This window comes from Drechmeria coniospora, chromosome 02 (genome assembly GCF_001625195.1).
Source record: "Drechmeria coniospora strain ARSEF 6962 chromosome 02, whole genome shotgun sequence".
Classification (NCBI taxonomy): Eukaryota; Fungi; Ascomycota; class Sordariomycetes; order Hypocreales; family Ophiocordycipitaceae; genus Drechmeria; species Drechmeria coniospora.
Window position 1 is genome coordinate 6,234,259 of NC_054390.1, and position 21,587 is coordinate 6,255,845.

A 21,587-nucleotide genomic window follows, 5' to 3' on the forward strand; every position below is an offset into this window, starting at 1 on the left:
GACAGTTTTGCAACGAGTTGCTTGCGTCAACCCCTACCCTGCAACACCCTGCTCTGCCTCTCCATGCAAGCAGAAGGAATGCCAACAACCAACAACGTGTGTCGCTGATCATCTGCACAATGTACTGCGCACAATTCTTGCTCCCTGCGCGTCCAACACAGCCAGTCAGAACAGCAGTACAGGGTACGTGCAGATAGTAAGGCACTGGTTACTAATACTCACATCTCGCGTCAGTTTGCTAGCCCTGCGAGCATCATCAACGCATTCTTTCAACAAGCGCGAGTTTTGCGCTGACAAGTAGATGTGGTCATGACTCGTCTTGGTTCTTGCAACTGTCGAACTAGACGGACCTTGATGTTTGCAAATGCAGTTGATCAATTGTGTTCGATGCGAGGGACCGCCGAAAAATTGCCTCATCATGATATGATTTTTGCTGCTCGGCAGGAGCACTTCCACAAACGCTGGTATAAATTAGATGACGACCCGTGCGATGCCTTATGCGAGTCTGGTCGGGCTGTAGGGTTTCGGGTCAATATTTGTCACTGTGTGATGACCTTTGAACCCTCGTCTCCATGGTGCTCAGTGCTAGCCAGGTAGAGTGTGTTGAGCATGAGGCGATCAGCCATCAATGTGCATGTGATTACGACTAACGAACGGTATGGAAAATGCCGTTCCGCACATCACTCGCATTCTGTGTTTGCCACGCGTGCGTGTGTATAAGTGCAAGAACCATCCACTCAGCTCGGCAGGTGCGCTTTGCTGCCATACGAACCGTGTCGCGTCCAACCGTCCTCTAAACACGCGTCCGTGCCTCTCAGCTCGCGCTGGTTTATCTAAACCAATGATGCTCCCGTCCGTAAATACAATACAGGCCCCCGGCGGCCAAGGACCATTTGGCCAGCTCTCTGCACGATGCACGATGCACGCACGCCAAGTATAACTTTGTGCCTCAACGCTAGTCAGGCCGTCAACCGACATGGACCCGCGTGACGGCAGGAAACCAACAACCCGGCGCTGTTTGGTCGAGTTGCCTGTCGACAATAGCAAAGGTTGGCACAGATGTGGGCGGCCATAAGCGGATGGCTCTCGAAAACAGCGTAAACAACGTTAAACAACGTAGTGGGCACGAGGTAGTTTCCGATGGGCAGGGAGTTTGGGAGGGAGCAGGGCAAATGGCTACTATTCCGTACTAGTACGTCTAGATGAGGTAGGGGGAGGATGGAGAGGGAGGACGAAGGGAACGAGGGTGGAGAGAGCTTGACGAAAATGATACGGGCTATTGTGACGTGCGAACAGCAAACGAATGAAGACCTTATCTGTGCCTAAGAGGAGTCGCCTCAGACTGGCGCTAGGGATCGGTGCGGGGGATCGCACCCAGGCTGCAAGGCAGCAACAAGATGCGCTTATCGATAGATTAGTGTTTGGGTCTCATACCCCACCGTGGCCCACATGCCCCACGTCGATGGCCAGGTCCCCCATCCCATTGTCATCGCAACATCATTGGAATCATGGCAGCTCAGTTCCGCGTTGCGTTGCTGTACTTCTACTGCCCTTGATGTACTCCGACACCACAACAGACTCGTACTCGATCACACGCGCACGCCAGCCATTTCAGGTGCACAACCCATCGTATAGCAGATGAGTTGCGTACGCGTTCGTGCATCATTCGGCAGGGATATCCCGACAATGAAGCACGTAAATGCCCCCCGCTACGGTGTCATGGTTATCCCGAATCTGCATAATCTACGCATACAACTTCCATGTATGTCGGTACTCCGTACAGTAGTACATGTACAGCTACTAGACGTAGGTGCATAAAACGCAGGGCCGAGGTATGTTTGTGTGCGCTGGTGCGTCTGCTGGCGCGTACAAGGTATACTCGTGCGTCTGCTGGTGCGTCTGCTGGTGGCGGTTCCTAGTACTTCATTCCATGTACTCCGTACCCATAATACACCGTACTCGGTATCTTTACGGTAATACGGAGGAACTGGGCACGGCTCGCTCTTGATCGACCGGCAGCCACTACCGGTCGTCATGATGGACCCCTCCTTCTCTCCAACCAAACCCTGCTTGACATTGTTCACCGTCCACACTCCATCATCCTCGCTCGTGTGATCACCGAATCGTCCGGGTCATGGCCGCCCGAGGACATGTGCCTCGTTGCCGCTGATACCGCCATTCTCTCTGGTTCGTTGTGCCGCTGACCGTGAGCGACCAAGCCTTCCCTCAAAGTGGCCTGGTGACCAACCCCACGATCCATCCCTGGGTCCCGCTGACCCGACGCGGGTGGATTACCTGGCTACCTGGCCACCACCACCACCACTACGAGACTACGAATCCACGACTTTGCTTTCATCGAAACAACAACACTGCTTCGAGCCTCGTCGGCGGAAAGAAGCTGCGAGGCTTCACGCCCAAGAGGAGACATACATATCGCCCCGCCACACAACGTCGCTTGACAGCTATGAGTTGATTGAACCAGAAAGCCCGGTCGACTTCATTGCCCCTCATTCCCTCTTTGTATCGGCCACCCACCATCCGCAATCAGTCTATCCTCCACCGCCCTCCTCTCGGAGCAACCATATTTTATCTTCTTTATTTTTTTTCGGTCCTCGCTATCCTGCCTGTTCGTACGGGACCGTTGTCGAACCGTGTACGGGAGCGGCGTCGATCCCCCCCTCCTCGGCATCATCATGGCAGATGCTGTGGGGGACGCTTCGTCGGGAGCGCCGATTCCCACCGCCGACGCTCGCTTCGTCGGACCACCCGAGATACTCAACGGAGGCAAACGCCGCCAACGTTTGCTTCGTGGATTGCAACGCTTCTCGTCCACCCCTTCCCTGAACGGCCTCCGTCGCTCGAAATCCGCCGTCGGCCCGTATAGACATCATGGCGCCCTGTCTTGCGTCACACTTTCCAGCCAGTCGTCCACCCCTCATTTCCAACCCTCGCCGACCGGCTTGCCCTCCGCCACGACTCCATCTCCTACCGTACCGCCCCCCGGTACCCCCTTCCAAAACAACGCCGAGGGGCCAGTAAGCCTGGGCCGAGTGGGAGGCGGAGTCCCGGCGACTTCACCCGGCAGCGTACCGCTACCCCTCGAACTTCAACCATCCCCCCACAACGAGCAGGGCACGCGATTGCGATCGGTCTCTTCGCCCCAAAGCTTGCCCAAGGTTCCCTTCTGGGAGAGGATCCCGCACGAGATTTGCGTCTACATCTTCTCCTTCCTGAAGCCCAAGGAGCTCGTTCAGGCATCGAGGACGAGCAAGCACTGTTACAAGATTTGCTTCGATGGCCAGCTTTGGACTTCTTTTGACGCATCCGAGTTCTACCAAGAAATTCCCGCAGACTCCCTTGCCAGGATCATCATCGCTGCGGGGCCGTTTGTCAAGGACTTGAACCTCCGGGGCTGCGTCCAAGTCGACCACTACAGGCGTACCGAGGTCCTCGTCAAGGCCTGCAAGAATCTTATGAATGCCTCTCTCGAGGGCTGCCGCAACTTTCAGAAGAATACGCTCCATAATCTCCTCAAGAGCAATGAGAGGCTCGTGAATCTCAACCTGACGGGGCTTGCCGCAGTGTCCAACACGTCGTGCAAGATCATCGCCGAGTCCTGCCCCCAGCTGGAAACGTTCAACGTGTCGTGGTGCGAAAAGGTGGAGGCCAAGGGTATCAAGGCCGTCATCGATTCCTGCACGAGGCTGAGGGATCTCAGGGCCGGCGAGGTTCGCGGATTCGATAGTGTGGCCGCCGCCGAGTCCATCTTCAAAAGCAACAATCTGGAGAGGCTTGTGCTGTGTGGATGCGTCGAAGTGACGGACGAGGCACTGAAGATAATGATGCACGGGGTAGACCCTGAGATTGACATTCTCACAGACCGGCCCGTCGTCGCGCCGCGAAAGCTGAGGCATCTAGACCTCAGCCGCTGCAACCGCTTGTCCAGTGCTGGCGTCAAATCCATCGGTTACGTCACCCCTGATTTGGAAGGCCTGCAACTCTCCGGCTGCAAGGCTCTCACGGACGCCGCTCTCGAGCCGATATTGGCCTCGACCCCTCGACTGACTCACCTCGAGTTGGAAGACCTCGAAGAACTGACAAACTCCCTCCTCTCGGAGCACCTCGCCAAGGCGCCCTGTGCGGCCACGCTGAAGCACCTCTCACTAAGCTACTGCGAAAATATTGGCGACGTCGGCGTCCTACCCGTCATGCAAAAGTGCGTCCAGCTTACCAACGTCGACCTCGACAACACGCGCATAAGCGACCTCGTGCTAGCCGAGGCAGCCTCCATGGTCGCCAAGCGCTCGCTCCGGTCGACGAGCACCGACGTGCAGCCAAAGATCACGCTGCAACTGGTCGTGTACGACTGTCAAAATGTTACGTGGACGGGTATTCGGGAAGTTCTCTTCCGCAACAGCCAGACCATACCGGCTATCGAGCAGCCCGACCGCGCGTCGCATGCGACGGAGATTATCGGCCTCAAATGCTTCTACGGCTTCCAGATGACCGTTGACGAGCACCAGAAGCGCATTTTGCGGGGAGACTTGTTGTCTGCCAGCAGGCTGGAGAGAAAGTGGGCGGATTATATGCAAGCGAACGAGGAAGCAGGTGCCGGTGGCGCCGGCTACAGAAGACGCAGGCGTCGGGCGAGGGAGGCTCACGCTCTCCACCTAAATGAGGAGGATGGAGGGATTGTCGGACGGCGGAGAGCTCGAACGATGGGGAGCTGCACCGTCATGTGACTTGACGACGGTGCGGAACCGACGATGGATTGATGCGGGACGGACTGCCACGATAAGCGCACATGAATCTGCACGTACGATATTGGTTGCCGGTCGGCGGTAGGAGACGCGAATTCGGCAACAACCATGAATGGAAATTGGAAATGAGGAGTTTGGGATCTAGATGATGGACTGCTCTTGCGGGCAAGATCAACTGCGGTATTTTGACAACTTTGGTGGTGTCCAGGAAGGGCTTCATTCAATAATGTCTGCCTGCACTGGACCTCGCCTGACACGAAACGAATGAGTTCGCGGACAACCCAGGCGATATCTTGCTTGGCAAGACGATGACTCCATGTCCTGTGTTGTCCGATTTATGACGATCCACCCTTGGATTGATGCGGTATTGTTGCGACAGTTATACAATATTGCGAGTCTGCACATGCAGTACCACAGTCCTAGATGGCTCATAGTCCTTGCACCGTGTTGGCCTTTACCTGTAGTTTATGCGAAATGCACCGCATCACGCCTCCAGACTGTTGCCAGCAAGCAATGCAGTCCTCCTGGGCTTGCTACGTGGATGATTGCCCAGGTCTGGTGTTTTTATAACAGGCTTGACTCATTGCCATTTGGTCAAACGAATCACACGATGATGACCATGGAGTATTCAGTTCATACCCTTTCCACGACACCTGAGAACCTCGAGTGTCATGGCAAGTCATCGGAGAGGGTGGGAGGGGCATATCCAGCAACTCCGTCAGCGCACCCACTGGAATTACTCGTACTTCCACGTAATGGAGGTTGTAGGTTAGGCTTCGGAGGCAATATCTTCCGATGCACTTATTTTGCTTCCGCTAGGTGTTGGTGACGCAATGAGGTTCTTGAATACTTTAGTAGGCTATGGAGGATGGAGAAGGCTATGGTTGCAGGTATGTGGGTACGTACCGACCAACAACACTCCACTCAGTTCACGGAGAAGTACTTTGGACTTCGAGCAAGCATCTTTCCAACGACGGACACGGTCCGTTTCCACGCACCACGTTGTCCGTTTGACCTCAGCAGGGTGAAAATCGGGCAAGATTCTTCACGCAGCCAACCGCGCCCAAAGGAAAAGAAAGGAAGTGAGAGGCAAAGAAAGAAAATAAAGGAAATCGTTGCAGAGATGCCGCTGGAGAAAATCTACGTTGCCCGCCATGGGGTAAGTCGTATTCTCGCCATCATGAGCCGAGGACAAGGTGCCCTCGGGCCTCCCAGCGAGCCAACCAGGTATTGACAATTCCTATTGTCGTCTTCTAGTTCCGCTCCAATTGGCTCGTTGACCCTCTCACCGGGACCTACTCTGCACACATCCCATCGCCAACGGGAATACCTGCCGACCCAACACTCACCTCCCACGGCGTCAGGCAGTCCAAAGAGTTGGCAAGCCACCTCGTGACGCTCGATCCACCCATTGAGGCGGTGTATTCAAGTCCATTCTATCGTTGCCTGGAGACGCTGAGCCCTTTTGTGACTCTGCAGCTGCAGAAGCAAGAGCAGGGCCGGACGGGCGGACGACTCGTGTCCGAGACGGCCATGATTCGCCTGGAGCGGGGCATCCAGGAGTGGTTCGGCTCGGCCCCCTTCGACCACCCCGAGCCGGCCACAGCAGACGTTCTCAAGACGCTCTTCCCCACCATCAACGGCGAGTACCGGTCCGTCGTGTCACCTTCCAAGAGGGGCGAGACGTTGGCCGAGTTGCAGGACCGTGTCGCCGTTGCGTTGCGAGCCATCATAGACAGGTGTGATGCGGAAGGCACCCGAGCGGTCCTGTTGTGCAGTCATGCCGCAGTCATCATCGTCTTGGGCCGCATACTTACCGGACAGGTGCCAGAGGCCGCCGATACGGACGACTTTTACGCCTACACTTGCGGCTTGAGTGTTTTTCGTCGAGCCGCGCCGGTTGAGGAAGGGCGTGTTCAAGGTCCCCGGCCCTTATCGGCAGATCGAGGTACGTGGCGGGCCTGCTCATGTTTCGCAGCATGATACGTTCGCCAGATCTGGGGTGTCGTTCATTTGCGACTACATGTACGTGTGAGCACTGATGAAGTCTTTCGCAGTGGAGACGAACAAGACTTCGCGCTCCCTCCTGGGTGGCTGGCAATGCGAGCTGAACAGTGATTGCAGCTTTCTGTCGGGTGGCCAAGAGCGAGGATGGTACGCAAACGCCATACCCCCCCCCCCCCCCCCCCCCCTCCCCTTTCTCCCAACGTACGAGTGGCGCGTACTTACCGTGTGCCTTTTGCACTCGACCCCTGTTCTTATTCCCTTCCGTGCCGATATCGATGCTCTATCATTTTTCTAATGTCATTACCAGGAAATTTGTAGGAGATGAATCCTTCCCAGGTCTCGACACCTCGCTCCAGGAGGATATCGACTCCAAACTCTAAAATAACAAACAACGCGATGGTTGCCACCCAGGGCGTGATCGGCGCCGACAAACAAATTAGCATCGGGGATCCAGTGCTCTGCACTCGGTACTAGTACCAAGTTCGCAGACTGTTCAAGCCCAATAGTTCCGAGACGTTGTCTGGCGCTGCTCAGAGTGTCATGACTTGTTGTCGCGCTGACGGGAGCTTGGCCTTCGTCGTCCCCTTTCCCCCGGCAAGTGGAAGACTCAAGTTGGGCGATCCGGTTTGCCCTACGCGTCCGTTCTCGTTCATCGTCAAAGGCGCTCGATGACGACGCTTGCTCGCCGCAAAACTCCAGAATTAGCGACGATGCACTCACCCAGTGGCTTCTCTTTCCGGCCCATAAAAAGCCGTAGCAAGGGTTGTTGACGTTGATCAGCACGGCAGTCTTCATCAACACGACGCGAGTACGTGCACGTACATGTACACGTAACGGGAGTATCGGGCAACGGTATCGGATGGTGGCGCCTCCACCCCCCCCATGATCCCATTGTTATGGCCACGCACCCCCGCTCCGACGCATCGCGACGACCCCAGAGCGATCCTTGCTGAAACCCATGGCAGTCCCGTGACGATAAGTTGATGTCAGTGGCAAAGAGCCGAGAACGCTGGTATGGCCGATAAAACCCCGCGGCGACGCGTACATGTACGATCGGCCGTGATAAGGGGACTTCTAACGACCGACGGTTCTCGATGAAGTCATCGTCGGGCTGCCCATCCGTCCCCCCCTCCCACATTACTCGCACTCCGAAGCATGACCAACAAGCCGCCGCACCGGTAGTGCTTCCTTTGGGAACCCAAATATGGTAGTCGAAACTCCTGCCCTTCTCCGTGGCTGGGCTTGGCCAACGGCGGACTTGATGCAGAAACGAGTACGGAGTACGGAGTACAGTATGCATCTCGACCCAGAACATTCAACCCACCCCCTCCGCCTTCTTCGCCCATGCACGCAGAAACCCGAGCTGGCTTTCGCTAGCGATTGTGGCGACGAGGATGCCTCACGCCCGAGGACAACGAGATAGCGTCCGTAGTGGGGTTTTCGGAGATCACAGACGAATCCAAGATGTTCGATTGCCGCCCCCTTGCTTTTGACTGTCTCAAGAATCAGGTCGTACAAAGTATCTTGTATCGCCGTAGGCCACCAAAAAGTGAGAATATTATTTATCGCACGAGGATGCGCAGTACTAACGCGGCCTAGCAGGGGAACGGATGGAGTCTACAGAGCACACCTTGACAACATCCTCCCTGATCAGACGTGTAAACATGGGAGAAGACCTCCAAATGCAACGTTGACTTATGCGTGCCGCCCAAGTAAAACGCGTGAGCATCCGCAAGTTCAGGACTCCTACTCTGCATCACATAAGAAACCGAACTGGGGCGCAGTCCAACTTGCACAAACTGCCCCTCTGTGCTTGTCGTCTGGGCGCAGGGGAGGCGGTTGTCATCGTCACTTCATACTCGCAGGCCCCTTCCCTAGCTGTGACGAGCGAACTGAGGTCTTGGCCTGCCAGGACGACTGCGATGTAATTAATGGCTATATCCGACTATAGAAACCGTCCTGGATGAAGATGGCAGGAAATGAGACACTTCCATGAGGCGTACGGGAGATAAGGATCAGCTGGCTCTGCTAAAAGGACTAAATGGGAGGTCGAGTTTTCAGGGTACAACACGTCCACGATTGTTTACAATAACAACCGAAGGCGATGCCGATGATTCAGGTACGGCCGAGGTGATGGCGCAAAAGCTGGCGTTCTAGGGTCTGAATGCTGCATGCCCAATATGGATGGCGAGCACTGCATGTGGGAAGCTACAATGGCTGATGGTGAGCCATGTCTAATTGCGGCGCGCCTGGGACCATGAAGAGGGGAGGCCTCAGCTAGAAAAGCAAGCTTGGCGTTGGAAGCAGCTGCAGGCATCGGATCTGCGGCAGGTTGAGCGAGCCAGGCAGAGGCAGTTTGCGCTCTGCAGAACGGCAGGCTGCTGCTAGATCAAGTCGTTCAGCCCAAGCGGCGAAAATGAAAGAATCAGCGAGGGAGTCGGAGACAAACAACAACCAGCAAGTGGACTGGAGGAAAATCTGCAGCGGATTTTTTGCCCGCTTGGGCTCGAGGGAGGCGCTTGAACAAAGTGTTGCGCAGTTTTGAGCCCAGCCCTGACGCCTATTGTTGGATTTCTGACAATAGCCAAATTGGGCGAGGGGCTGGCCACACGCATTTCCTGACTAGGCAACGATGACTCCTCCAGTTGGTGACGGCCTCCAAAGCGCACCAACCAGCTGCTTCCGCACTGCATCTACCCAGATCGGCGGACACCAAAAGCACCCGAGGCACAAGGTGATAATCGGGTTGGTACTTTTTGGTGCTAGTCCGAGCAGGTGCATGTCTTTGCTGACAGTCGTGGTCCGATGGAAAGGACGAGGGCCTCATGAAACCCGTTTATCGGACCTGAGGCAGCTTGCGGTGGAGTCGTAGGTAAAATGGATGAGCAGGCATGAAGCAGGAGTCAGGAGGCAAGAGCGATGAGACTGCCAACAGGAGTCAAGAGCGACCCGCGAGCGGACGGGGTGAGGCCATGTGGAGGCTCAAAAGGAAGGAGCCCAGCCGCTCGGTGCCCCTTGCGCCAACTTGTAACAGCTTGTTCATTTCCCCTTCCCTTTTCCACTCCCGCTCTCACTCCCACTCCCACTCCCGCTCTCACTTCCACTCCCAATCCCACACTCCCTTCACCCTGCGTGCAAGGTGATGTCCGAAAAAAGCAAAACAACAGCAGCAAGCAGGCAAGCCACAGCACCGTCGTCATCAAGCTGCGTCTTGTTCGGCTTGCCATTCGCGATTCGAGACCGTGCGTGCTCGTATTTCCATGCTGGACCGCCAGCACAAGCAACAGCATCGGCACAAGCGACAGCTCAAACACAAGCAACCGTTCCAGGAGTCTGTGCTGAGGAGGGAGCGAAGCTGGCGGGCCAACAGTTCTTTTTCCACTCATCATTGCCTGCACAGCACAGTACAATGTCGCCGGCAAACTTGGACGGACCGGACATCATCGGCAGTCTGCAGCACATGCACAGATGGAACGCAGCATCACTTACCACCATCTTCTTCCAGGGCAGTTTGCTGCTTTTTTTTACGCATCGCGTTGCCTACCTAGCACGCGCCTCCTGGGAGCATCGTCAACAGCCGCAGTGCCACCAACGCCAACAAGGGAGGAGCTTGCCTGTTGGCTGTCCCAGCCGCTACGATGTGTGAGGGTGATGCTTGGTGTCTTTAGATGCCGTTCACAGTATGATTTCAAGTGCACGTCGGAAATCAAAGACTTCGCCGGGAGCCTTCATGAAGGCCAAGCTGGCGTGCACCACGCTTGACTTCACTTGCGGGCCTTGCTTTTTCCTCCTCACTGTTGACTAGTCGTCGCACAGGGGGGGGGGGCAAAAAGAAAGCGGATGTGGGGAGGCTCGCCAACGGCTAGACGGCGTAGTCCGTTGTCGAGCAGCCATCACAACTCCGTGCGTGCTCGATACCTGGCTAATACAAGTTAGATGCTGTAAGTATCTCCCCGGCCATGCATGCTACCCTTGGGAGTTGAAAATTATACGCATGCCTACTCGTACGAGTACATCTCCACTATTGGACTTTCCGATCGCTGGTGCAGATCACTTTGTATTAGCGATTGAGGCGACAATTTCGAAAACTGACAGACGGCTCCGCATGCAAGCTGGCGTTGTTGCAAAGCAAGAAATACCATGGTGCTTTGGCAGTCGGTCCTCACCACGCCCCATGAGGGCATCGAAATCATGACTCCTGAGCGGCCCCGCGCTCTCACCTCGTTGCGGCATTACCAGAATACGAGCAAGCACAGACAAGCGTGGTCCTTTCGGCCTGGGCGCAGACGCATAGGCATACGCATATTTGTACATACCCGTCCGGTCACAGGAAACCCCCCCTTCCCATTTCATCGTTCCGGGCCTCAGCACGATTCCGGCAGTACAAAGACAGCTTGTGGCTCCGTCTCGAGTATCCGTGCCAGCTGCACATACAACACTCGAGTGCTCGTACATGTAAGTAGATACGAGAAATATACGGAGTACACCAGAGCGAGGTAATATGGTCGACGGGTAATTTGATGAGTAAGTCGGTCGTTCCGGCTGGACGGTTGCCAAAGGCTCCGGCTGTCTCCTAGGACCCGCGCAACTGCTTTTGGACCGTTGCGATTCAACACCTGACCAGAAATGAATTGGCCTTCAGGTCCCCAGCACGGCCGGCCGGCAGGATGAATGGCTGCGCATCTGAGCGGCCGATTGTGGAGTGAGTCGTTTTGTTGGTCCAAAGGGAGGCTGATTATGAACGACGCCGATAGCAATGACTTCACTCCGACGGTTTTCGAGCAGCTCATACGCCTTTGTTCATACGTGCAAGTACTGAACTGAGCATAGTACTCGTAAATGTGCATGTACATGTCATAGTACAGGAACACACAACGGCAAGGCAGCGAGGGAGAGCGAAGCCGTGGCATCGGATTTGGCCAAGCATGAGATGATCGATCGTCCCTTGCTTGCACTTACACCTACTAGGTAGGTACGTATCAAAGCTGTGGAGACCGAGCACGAATACCAAGTACACCACACAACACACCACACATTGACCACACACCACGCTTGATGATGGTGGAGCGCCCGCCTTCCGCTCGGCTCTTCTGGCGAGCCGCCCAACGCATAATGACAATGATGCTCACATTCATTCACACTTCACAGGAGTCCTCTATTGTCTCCGCCCCAGGACAAACAAGGACTGCCCCGCCCCCGCCCCTAACCGATACAGTGGTGTTGTGTCGTCGTCCACCTCCCGGCAGTCTCGACTACTTCGTGTGCCTCGTCTCTGCACCTTGATCGTCTAATTCCTTGTGCATGTGCTCGTACTCGTTAGTATGAGGACGCCCATCAAGGGCCCGTGTACCCTTTTGCACCAACTTGCCCAGTTCTAAGTACTGCTTTCTTCGAACGTACCTGAGCTAAACGGGAACGGGAGGCCCGCCAGTCTTGCTATCATCGCCATGTCTCCGAGTTTCCCGCCAGCCTACCTATGCAGAGCACGGGCAAAGCAAAGCAAAACTTGACGCCTAGCCATCGACATCTCCTTTCATGGACTCCCTTACGCCGCAGGTACCGTCTCTGTCGATTTCTGCACCAAGATCCACCTTGCTTCTGGGCGTCGTCGCTAAACACACTCCTCGCCGCCGTCCTTGGTTGTTGGTCGCTCGTCCTCTTGCTAACCATGTGCAGGGGGGGCCACACAGACCATCGTCCAGCAACAGTCAAGACAGCACTCACTGGTGCTGAATCAAGGTGATTAGCTCTGCCAAAAAGGTCTGTATCGGACGGGAAAATAAGCAACCTGGTGCGTTGTGGAAGGCCACGCGCCTTTCGCTTGCCATCACTGACCTCCATGGTCCCGACGCCCCCTCATCGTTGAGTAGGTACAAGAGCAGCTCCACCCCCTCATGTTTCCATGTCTCTTCTGTCATATTATCTTGTTACCGTCCCTTGCCGTCTCGTCTTCCTCCGTCGACGTTGCCCTCGTTACTTAAGACCCATCCTCCCTCTTTTCGTCCGAGTAGCTCGTTGGCATCAATTTGTTTGCTACCTATCGTCGACCCACGCTGGCCCTTGCTTGCTCGACTAACTCGACGCTGGAGCTCCAACCTTCCTTGCCCTTCTCTCTGTCTTATACGACTTCAACACGGTTGACGAACCATAAACGCCCTGTAAGAAATGTACGCGGCGACCCCGGAGAACCAGGAGCGGGGCGGGCCCTTGCCGGCCGGCGATGGCACGATGGCCTTCCAGTCCTTCACCCATGCTGAATACCGGCAACGGCAACGAAAGTTCTCAGAGGACCTGCCCTCCATATTCCTGCATCGCCCCCTGACCCATCCTCAGACTCCTCCAGAGTCAACGTCCGGAAGCCCTCGAATAAAGTTCGAGGGTGACTATCCCCGCGCCGCACCGCCTAGGGTTGGGACGGAAGAGACATGGCATCCTCTCGGATCTTTGGCCACCACTTCGCGAGACTGCTCTCCGCTCCCAGGCATCGCTCGTCTCAACTCTCCCAGGAATACCTCTGTGAGGCTTCCCAGCCTGGAGGAGTTTGATCAAGGAGTCGAGGCCCTCGCCAGATCCCATGGCCCACCTCGACCGTACACCCCTCCTTCGCCCCTTTCAAGCTTGACAAGGTGTCGACCCTTTTCACAGCTTCCTCGACTTTCCCCCCACCGGTACTCGTACCATGTGAGCGACCCTTTCACCCACGACACGGCTGGCATGGACGGTTATCCCAGTCCACCGCTCGACGGGGAGAACCGCCACATCAACCAAAAATACACCACTGAAGAGGGAGACTTCATCATCTACGCCTGGCATGACAAGAAGCTCAAGTGGCAACGCATCAAGCAGGACTTTGCCGCCATGTTCGGCCGCACCCCCGAGCGAACGGTGCAAGGCCTGCAAGCCTGGTACTACCGCATGAACCAGCGGATTCCTGTCTGGGATCAGGATGGCTGGCTCGTCTTCGACAACGAGGACGATCTCGAGCCCAGGTATGTCAGCATCAAATGCAGAGAGAGGGACAGTCACGACAAGCCGATGGAGCCTCTCGGCCTAGCACAACGGTATCCGGAGCGGGCAATCCATTACTCCTGGGTGGACCCTCAGCTGAAGCAGAAGTCGCAGGACTGGGGTAAGCCTATCTTGATTCCATATCCAGCTTGCAGTGGCCTTGTCAGTACTAACTGTTCACAGCTGCAAAGCGAGCGTTGCAGTACCGTGAGCGTCGCGAACGCAGGAAGAGAAAGGAGCAACGGCGATTGAAGCTATAGTCCATTGAACCTGGGTCTTGCTGGCACGGCACAGCGCGAATATGACAATGCTGGATATGATGATCACGCAAATACCTGCAGATGACGCCTCCGTTCGGTCTGCGTCAGCGTCAATGCTGCTCTATATCCCTTTTGAGTGAACACTCTCGTTTCCTTTGTTTCTGCACTATATACCTATTTTCCCATGTCGCACATGGCTTACGAGGCGAGGACATCCATGATGCAAGGCCCTAATGGCCTGGCTCGGACAGATAGCGAGGTGGAAATGAACATTTCAAACGAAGTGGTTACGTCGTGCCCAACAAACGTCTGCGTGAACAAACAACGCCAGCTCGCTCCGCATGCCCTGAGCCCAACTGGAGAAAAAAAAGTGTGAGGGGCATGACGTATCATGACAACTAAGTAGATATATCGTACTGATCACCAAAATAACCCGCGTGTAGCTTTTTATTGAAACTCATCCTTCATAACCCAAACGCCGCATCAGAGAAGCTTTCTTCATATGTCGTCACCAGACTTCGCCAGACACGGGGCCAGCAATCAGTAGCCTCAAACGGGAAAGGACCCTGGCATTCCCGGTGCGCAGTGAAGCCGCGTCTGGTTGATGGGATGTCAGGAAGGGCCGCGCGGCATGGTTATCCACGCATCCTAGGGGGACAGCGTCCTTGCTTGAAATAATTCTCGGAGCCAGCCTTTTCCTGTTGCTAGCTGTCATATTTCCGATCCAGTACAAGCAAACAGGCATCAGGAAGCGTAACTGGAGGCACACATGCAGGGAACCGCGGCTTGCGGATGGCTGCCAGAACTTTGCAGTGCTTCGTCCATTCCCCCACCCCGAACACGGAGATATCCCTGACGAAATGTTCGAGCAACGGCGGATAAAGTAGGACCTGTACCTTTGCCTGCATGGGTAGACGCAGCCATTGGTGCACTGCTAGTTTTGCTCTATGCATGAATGTTGCACTGTTTGCTCGATGGCAACTACCACAAACCACCTTGGGGAGTGGCAGGCCACCTAGTCATCAGCATGATGCCTCACGCTAGGTCTGCTCGTATTACTGAAAGGCCGAGTTGCGTTTCATAAACGCTCGGATGCGCTCCATATGAGCATCGTCATTGTCTAGTATATCGCTCTTGATGACCATTTCGTCGTCTCTTTCGTCATTGCTGTTGTACATGTCATCGTACTCCTCTTCATCAGAGGCGTTGCAGTTGCGGTAGAGGTACGCTTGTCGGCCGAATTCGTCATCCGAGTCTACCTCATCCTCCGGATAATCAGCTGTGTAGTGATTTTCGGCTACCGTTGAGTTAGCGTATGGCTGCAGTCGGGAGACGGGCAATCGAAACCTCCTCATCAGGTCTCAGGGTCATACCGTTTTCATCCTCGTCGTCCTCATCCAGATCATCCTCGTCGTCCGGAGACTGGCCAAAGAAAAGCATGTTTTCTTCCTCGTCTTGGAAGACCAGGATGCCGATGTCCATGGGTGAGACACCCAACGCAACCGAGTTGGCAGGAATGCGGACGTACTCCTCGATGACCCAGTCATCCTCGTCATCGTCATCTGTGGCGTCGCTCATGGTCATATCGATGGGCTCTTCGGCCAGAGGGGGTGGGGATGGCGTAAACTCGGGGTGACGCTCTTGAAACCGCTTGGCAGGTGGCTTGGGCTTGAATTTGGAAACCTTTGGTCTCTCTTGTTGCATGTCATGAAGAGCGAAACCAATCTCGTCGAGGACCCATTGGTCCATAGCCGCGGCGACTTGATCCATGTTTTCGTTTTGATGGTTCATGAGAGATGATGGAAATGGTTTCCGCTCCAGAGTCTCGACAGCAACCTGAGCCTTGCTTCTGGTACCGGGCCGCTTTAACTGCTTTTGCTGATGGATTTCGGACGTATTCGTCAACGGGGACGGCTCAACTTCTGCTTGCGTTTCAGCATGGAATGGAGCAAGGCCTCCCCGAGGTTTGCGTGTCTTCCTTTTCAGAGTTCCCTCGATGAAGACGGCAGAGGAGTACCGTGTCCTTTTGGAGTTGCTCCTGCTGGCCAACAGCGTTGCCGACCTTGACACTCGAAATCGCCTGGGCTCGACGTGGATAGGCTTGTCAAGCTTCACAGTGTCGGAAGAGGGGACGAATGCGGTGGAGGCGATATTGTGACGCGCGCCATGATGCTTCTTGGTCGGAGGAGAAGCATCCTCAGGGCATGAGACGTGAATGACAGGCCTATCGGGGTGGGCAGCATTTGCAGAGGTGGCTGCCGCCGGTGCCCGTCGCTGATATGCCCAACTACCACCGCAGGGTCGTTTCTGGCCCGCGTCCAACTCTGTTCCTGGTCAGTCATCGGGAACAGGAACAGCCAACGCGGCGAGGGACTGACGGAGAAACTGGACAGGTGTCTCCTCGACCCGTTTGCGCTTGACGCGAATCAGCTGCGGCGGGATCGACATATTCAGAGTCTGAATTGGCACGAAGAAATCGTGGAGATTATAGCTGTCTTGTGGCCAACAATGGCCGAGGCTGCAGTGGATGATGTTTGCATGGTGGAAAGTTCAACACATTAGCGACATGCCATACATAAATAAGAACTACAAGTACATGTTGAATGTTGCTCGATGCCCCACCGCATTGTTCCTTCACCCTTCCTTGTTTGGACTAACAGGGTCGGCAAGTGGGGGCGCAAAGGTTACCCCTTCTAATTTGTCGCAGGATGATTACCTCATCATGGAATGTACTTCAGTACTCCATAAGTACTCCGTACGGAGTACTCGGAGAAGTTATCCGTAATTACCCCGTTACCCGTACTTAGACTACGGAGTACTTGGTACAGTATTATTAGTACGGATAGGTAGGTCCTGCCGCTGATGAATACGTATGTGCTTGTACGAAGTACAGTATGAATACTCACCGGCTAAACTGTATAGTGGGTGCATAACCTCCGTAAACCTACAACTACGCCTAATAATACCTTAATGAGCCTGAACTTGCAATTGAGATTTCCTTCTTCTCTTCTTGACGGCGATGAGAGCCAGTATCCAGTGTGAACATGGCACAAGTACCAAGTAGTCACTTCCCGCATGGAATCTGGAGGAGGCCATTCTCGCCTCGCCTGGCAAGGAATGGCGTGGCGTCCGTGGTTGGGTGCGCCAAAGGCTTGGGCTACATAGCGGACAGTTGTATCCAGAGACTAGCTAGTTTTCCTGGTGACCATGTCGTCATCATCCTGAGGCACAGGGGAAGCCGAGGCTCGACCACGATTATCACTCCTACATCAACCTGCTTCCCGGCAGATTTGGATTTACCAGATGGTGAATGTTGAACTTGCGGGAGCCTCGTCGCAAGAGAATTTCCAAGCAGCAAAGAAGCGCACATCACCCAGAAGCACCATCAACGAAGAACCCAACTCCGACGATTCACCCTCACGATGGCTTCGTCGTCGGCTGCCGTGACCATCAGCTTCCATAAACCTGGCACACAGCCTCCCGTCTTTGTGGCTGGAACCTTTTCAGATCCGCCTTATATTCTTCAGGAGATGCAATATATGCGTGATGCTGCGGGCGAGCATCACTTCACGACACAAGTCGCCGTCGTCCCTGGGCAAGACTACAGCTACAGATTCAGAGTTGGCAACAGCGAGGACTGGACTCTGGATGAGCATGCGAGCTTGTGTGAGCCTCCATAGGTCCCCAACTGACGACGATGAGTTGACTGGCGGCCAGCAACGGATAGTCATGGGGACAATGTAAACATGCTCAGGGTGCCCGTCATCAGCGATCCGGCTAGGAGGCTCCAGACACCAATAGAGCCCACAGAGAGGGAAGGAGGCGGATCTCCTCACCCTGGACTGCGAGGCATCGTTGGCGGTGCGGCGGCACCAGTCAAGTCACTTGCGGCCAAGGCGTCGCAGCCGCAGTGCGAGGACTCTCCAGCCCCCATCGAAATTGTGGCACCCACGACGACCGACGTTGAAGACACCGATGAAGTGAGAAGTGATATCCCCGACCGGACGACAAGCTGACGTCGACATTACTGACGTCATCGCCCAGCCGGATTCCATCATGCCTGCCGGTCCGGGCCGTGCGCAAGGCCAAAAGCACGACATGATGGACGTATGCGGCGCGTCTCAGGCTCCCCTCTTTGCTCACGAATCTTTTGGGGAGGCCGAGTCTGTGTATGACGGGCTTGATCACGAAGTTCTCGATGACCCCTACGGACGGGTGGAACCAGCGGAGGCACTGAGCGACAGCGGCATCGAAGACATCGATGTGGAGGATCCGACACTTGAAAAGTTCCCCCAGGACCGCGCATCCGTCATAAATACCTTGCGCAACATTCAGTCTGGTCATGACGAGGTTCGCGCACATATGGAGGACGTACGACCCGCCCACGACAGGTCGAGGAGAACCAGCGATGGATCCGCCGACGAAAGTCTCGTCGGGATTCCTAGCCCTTCGTCGACGAAAAAACAAGAGTACAGACTGTCACATGGCGGCGGTGTTGGACGTACAAGGTCTGCAGTGTCGCTGGGGCCCATCGCGGAGGAGCCAAAGGCCGGCACAGACAGCTGGATCAACCGAGGTCAAGCGTCGGGTGAAATGCCGACATCGATTGACGTTTAAGGACGGTCTATAGAATACCGTCGACTGAGGGATCATCTCATGGCGCGTTGCGCAATTCATCGGGGCGGTTGGCGGTTGGCGGTTGGCCATGACCTCAAACACGTCACTGTTCGTTTGCTTCACAACACAATCATTTCTCCCTTTGACGAAACTGGCTCGCACCTTTCGCTTGGATCATTTTTCGTGATTCATTCCCATTTTCCTGTATTGTTTGATAACAGAGCCTCGTCTTGTCGCCCAGGGAGGGGAAGATGTGATGGCGGATGACGTCGAGAAGAGGCAGAGGAAAGGAGGAGACCAGATTGGAAGGGAAAGGTCAACGAAGGCTCCTTGATATTCATGCAAGTTTTTGGAAAGATTGATTCTGCGTCACCCAAATATCGACATGTAAGTACTTTACGACTATTGTATTCCATGAGGCTGCGAAAGAAAAGACAACCAAACCCCCTGCCATTCCTGTCATCCGTCATTGGATTTTCCCTTTTTCCGGGTTTGGGTGGGGGAGCCCTTCGGGAGCCCAAAGCGCCGACAACCGAGGCCGACAAGTGAGCTCCCATCTCGGACCCACTCTGATCCGATTAGATAGCGGTGGCTTGTAAAAATATCCTTCCGTCACTTGCGTGTTGCTTGCACTCCTGTAAGCAACGCTTCCTTCACGATGCCGCCGTCCATAACGCCCAACTCGGTATGCTCCCTGTGCATCTTCGCACTGAGCCGCCGTCCGGCATCCCTCGGCCCACCTCGCCCATGCCTCGGCCAGCGGCTTTTCTCACGCCAGGGTAAGCCGAGGCCGTCGCGTATGGTGCTGTCTGACCAAGTCCATCGAACTCCCTCGTCTCGTGATGACCGTCGCTCGCGACCGGGGTCGGTCGCCGGGCCCTTTGCCGGAATGAATAGGAGAGTCGCCAACGTCGAGCCGAGAAGACCTTCGAGAACAGCGGACACGAACGCCAGCCGATCCACAAGAAGAGACGGGGACTCGGGTCGAACCAACGATCGGCGGTCGAAGGACGATCGAAAGGCGCTCAAGATGCAGCGCGCATTGGCCACGGTATCCTACAGCAAGAGATCATCCATCAAGGATCGCATGCTGCAATTCGAGTCCTTTGACCAGTTCGATCTATTGCCCATCGTGAAGACGGCCGTGTCCGAGGATCTGTTCAAGGGCATGGTCGACATCCGCCCAACGCCCGTCCAACGGTTGGCCATCCCGGCGCTTCTGGGTTCACCATGGGAAGAAAAACGAAACGCGGAAGTCGAGTCGTTTCTGCTGGCAGCTGAAACGGGTTCGGGCAAGACACTCGCCTATCTGTTGCCGGCCATCCATGCCCTCAAGAATGCCGAAGCAAAGGACCCTGACATCTTGGCCTTCAAGGAGAGGCACGAGGCAGAGAAGGAGCGTCAGCAGGCCTCGGGGTTCAAGGGAAGGGCGTTTGAGGAACCGCACCCCACCATGGCGCGGCCAAAAGTGGTCGTGCTCGTGCCGACGGCCGAGCTGGCCCAGCAGGTGATGCGGGTGTCCAAGTCGCTGTCGCACGTTGTCAAGTTCAAGACGGAAATGCTCTCGTCCGAACTGAAAGCCCAGCAAATCCAGCGAAATCTCTACGGGCCCAAGGGCCTCGACGTGGTCGTCGCCACGCCGCATTTGCTCGCGTCCATTGCCGAGTCGGACCCGAACATTCTCTCCCGCGTCAGCAACCTCGTCATCGACGAAGCCGACTCTCTCCTCGACCGCAGCTTCGCACCCGTCACGACGAGCATCATCGAGCGAGCGATGCCGTCGCTGAAGCAGCTCGTATGCTGCTCCGCCACGATCCCGCGAAAGCTGAACAACTACCTGGCCACGACCTACCCCAAGATGGTTCGCATCACGACGCCCAACCTGCACGCCATCCCTCGACGGGTGCAGCTCGGCGTCATCGACGTGTCCCGGGACCCGTACCGCAACAACAAGGATCTTGCCTGCGCCGATGCCATCTACACGATTGGGCGAGAGAGCTCAGCACAAGAGGGTCTCGTCAAGGGTGAGATCGACGTGCGGCGTGTCATGGTCTTCGTCAACGAACGCGAAAAGACGGACGAGGTTGCCGAGTATCTTCGGTCCAAGGGAATCGATGCTCAAGCCTTGCACAGGGATACTCCGGAGAAGCGCCACGGCGAGATTCTCGACGTCTTCACCTCGCCCGAGCCGATGCGGGTACCAACGGCCGAGAACTCGGGACGGAAGCGCTCGCTGCCCAACGTCAAGGCCCTTGTGGTAACGGACCTGGCGTCCAGAGGCATCGACACGCTGGCCGTCCGCCACGTCATCCTCTACGACGTTCCTCATACCACCATCGACTTCATCCACCGCCTTGGCCGAGCTGGGCGAATGGGCCGGCGAGGACGGGGTATTGTGCTGGTTGGCAACGACGACAGGAAGGATGTGGTTTCCGAGGTCAAGAGGAGCATGTTTATGGGTCAAGCGTTGATATGATGACGTCTTGCGCATCGGAAACACGCAAGTTTGTGTGTACACTGTGTATGAATACAATCTACTGGTAGTTGGACTAACGCTGCTGTTGGGCGCGGCCAAGGTTGAGTTTGAACGCACCTGCGGTCGTGAAAGTAAGTACGGATATGGTGGACGAGAGAGCACTGTGGCCTCCCTCCACCGCTCATGGTTGGTGATTTGCACTGATGAACCGGGGGAGTCCTTGAGCTGGCAAAGCTTAGTACCTAAATAGGACCTTGATAGCGTTCCTCCTAGGTTAGTAGAAGTATCACTGCCAGTGCATCGTACTTGCACATTGCACATGTAGAGTGCTCCGTAGTGTGCGAATATTAATATTAATGCACCGAATAAATACATGTACAAGTACTGTATTACTCCGTGCTTTACAGTACAGTACAGAGTACTTGTACTGTTAGTACTGAACAGTAGGCATACTGGGGA

The 21,587-nt window shown here is 55.4% G+C and overlaps 6 protein-coding genes across 6 annotated transcripts; 5 read left to right on the plus strand and 1 right to left on the minus strand.

The window, feature by feature from the left end:
• Positions 1-2,693: 2,693 nt before the first annotated feature.
• Positions 2,694-4,742, plus strand: DCS_04813 (F-box/LRR-repeat protein 2; the record flags this gene model as incomplete). The annotated part of the gene is made up of 1 exon (XM_040802119.1): positions 2,694-4,742. One exon carries the CDS (start codon positions 2,694-2,696, stop codon positions 4,740-4,742), a length of 2,049 nt encoding a protein of 682 aa, XP_040657152.1.
• Positions 4,743-5,628: 886 nt separating this feature from the next.
• Positions 5,629-6,743, plus strand: DCS_04814 (Transcription factor tau 55 kDa subunit; the record flags this gene model as incomplete). Its single annotated transcript, XM_040802120.1, has 2 exons — positions 5,629-5,919; positions 6,018-6,743. 2 exons carry the CDS (start codon positions 5,629-5,631, stop codon positions 6,741-6,743), a joined length of 1,017 nt encoding a protein of 338 aa, XP_040657153.1.
• Positions 6,744-12,932: 6,189 nt separating this feature from the next.
• On the plus strand, positions 12,933-14,035 carry DCS_04815 (uncharacterized protein; the record flags this gene model as incomplete). Its single annotated transcript, XM_040802121.1, has 2 exons — positions 12,933-13,896; positions 13,959-14,035. The coding sequence occupies 2 exons, from the start codon at positions 12,933-12,935 to the stop codon at positions 14,033-14,035; spliced, it is 1,041 nt and encodes a 346-aa protein (XP_040657154.1).
• Positions 14,036-15,090: 1,055 nt separating this feature from the next.
• DCS_04816 (uncharacterized protein) lies at positions 15,091-16,483 on the minus strand (the record flags this gene model as incomplete). The annotated part of the gene is made up of 3 exons (XM_040802122.1): positions 15,091-15,332; positions 15,409-16,359; positions 16,414-16,483. The coding sequence occupies 3 exons, from the start codon at positions 16,481-16,483 to the stop codon at positions 15,091-15,093; spliced, it is 1,263 nt and encodes a 420-aa protein (XP_040657155.1).
• A 974-nt stretch (positions 16,484-17,457) lies between these two features.
• On the plus strand, positions 17,458-18,652 carry DCS_04817 (uncharacterized protein; the record flags this gene model as incomplete). Its single annotated transcript, XM_040802123.1, has 3 exons — positions 17,458-17,701; positions 17,753-18,015; positions 18,080-18,652. 3 exons carry the CDS (start codon positions 17,458-17,460, stop codon positions 18,650-18,652), a joined length of 1,080 nt encoding a protein of 359 aa, XP_040657156.1.
• Positions 18,653-19,310: 658 nt separating this feature from the next.
• Positions 19,311-21,128, plus strand: DCS_04818 (ATP-dependent RNA helicase; the record flags this gene model as incomplete). Its single annotated transcript, XM_040802124.1, has 1 exon — positions 19,311-21,128. One exon carries the CDS (start codon positions 19,311-19,313, stop codon positions 21,126-21,128), a length of 1,818 nt encoding a protein of 605 aa, XP_040657157.1.
• Positions 21,129-21,587: the final 459 nt, after the last annotated feature.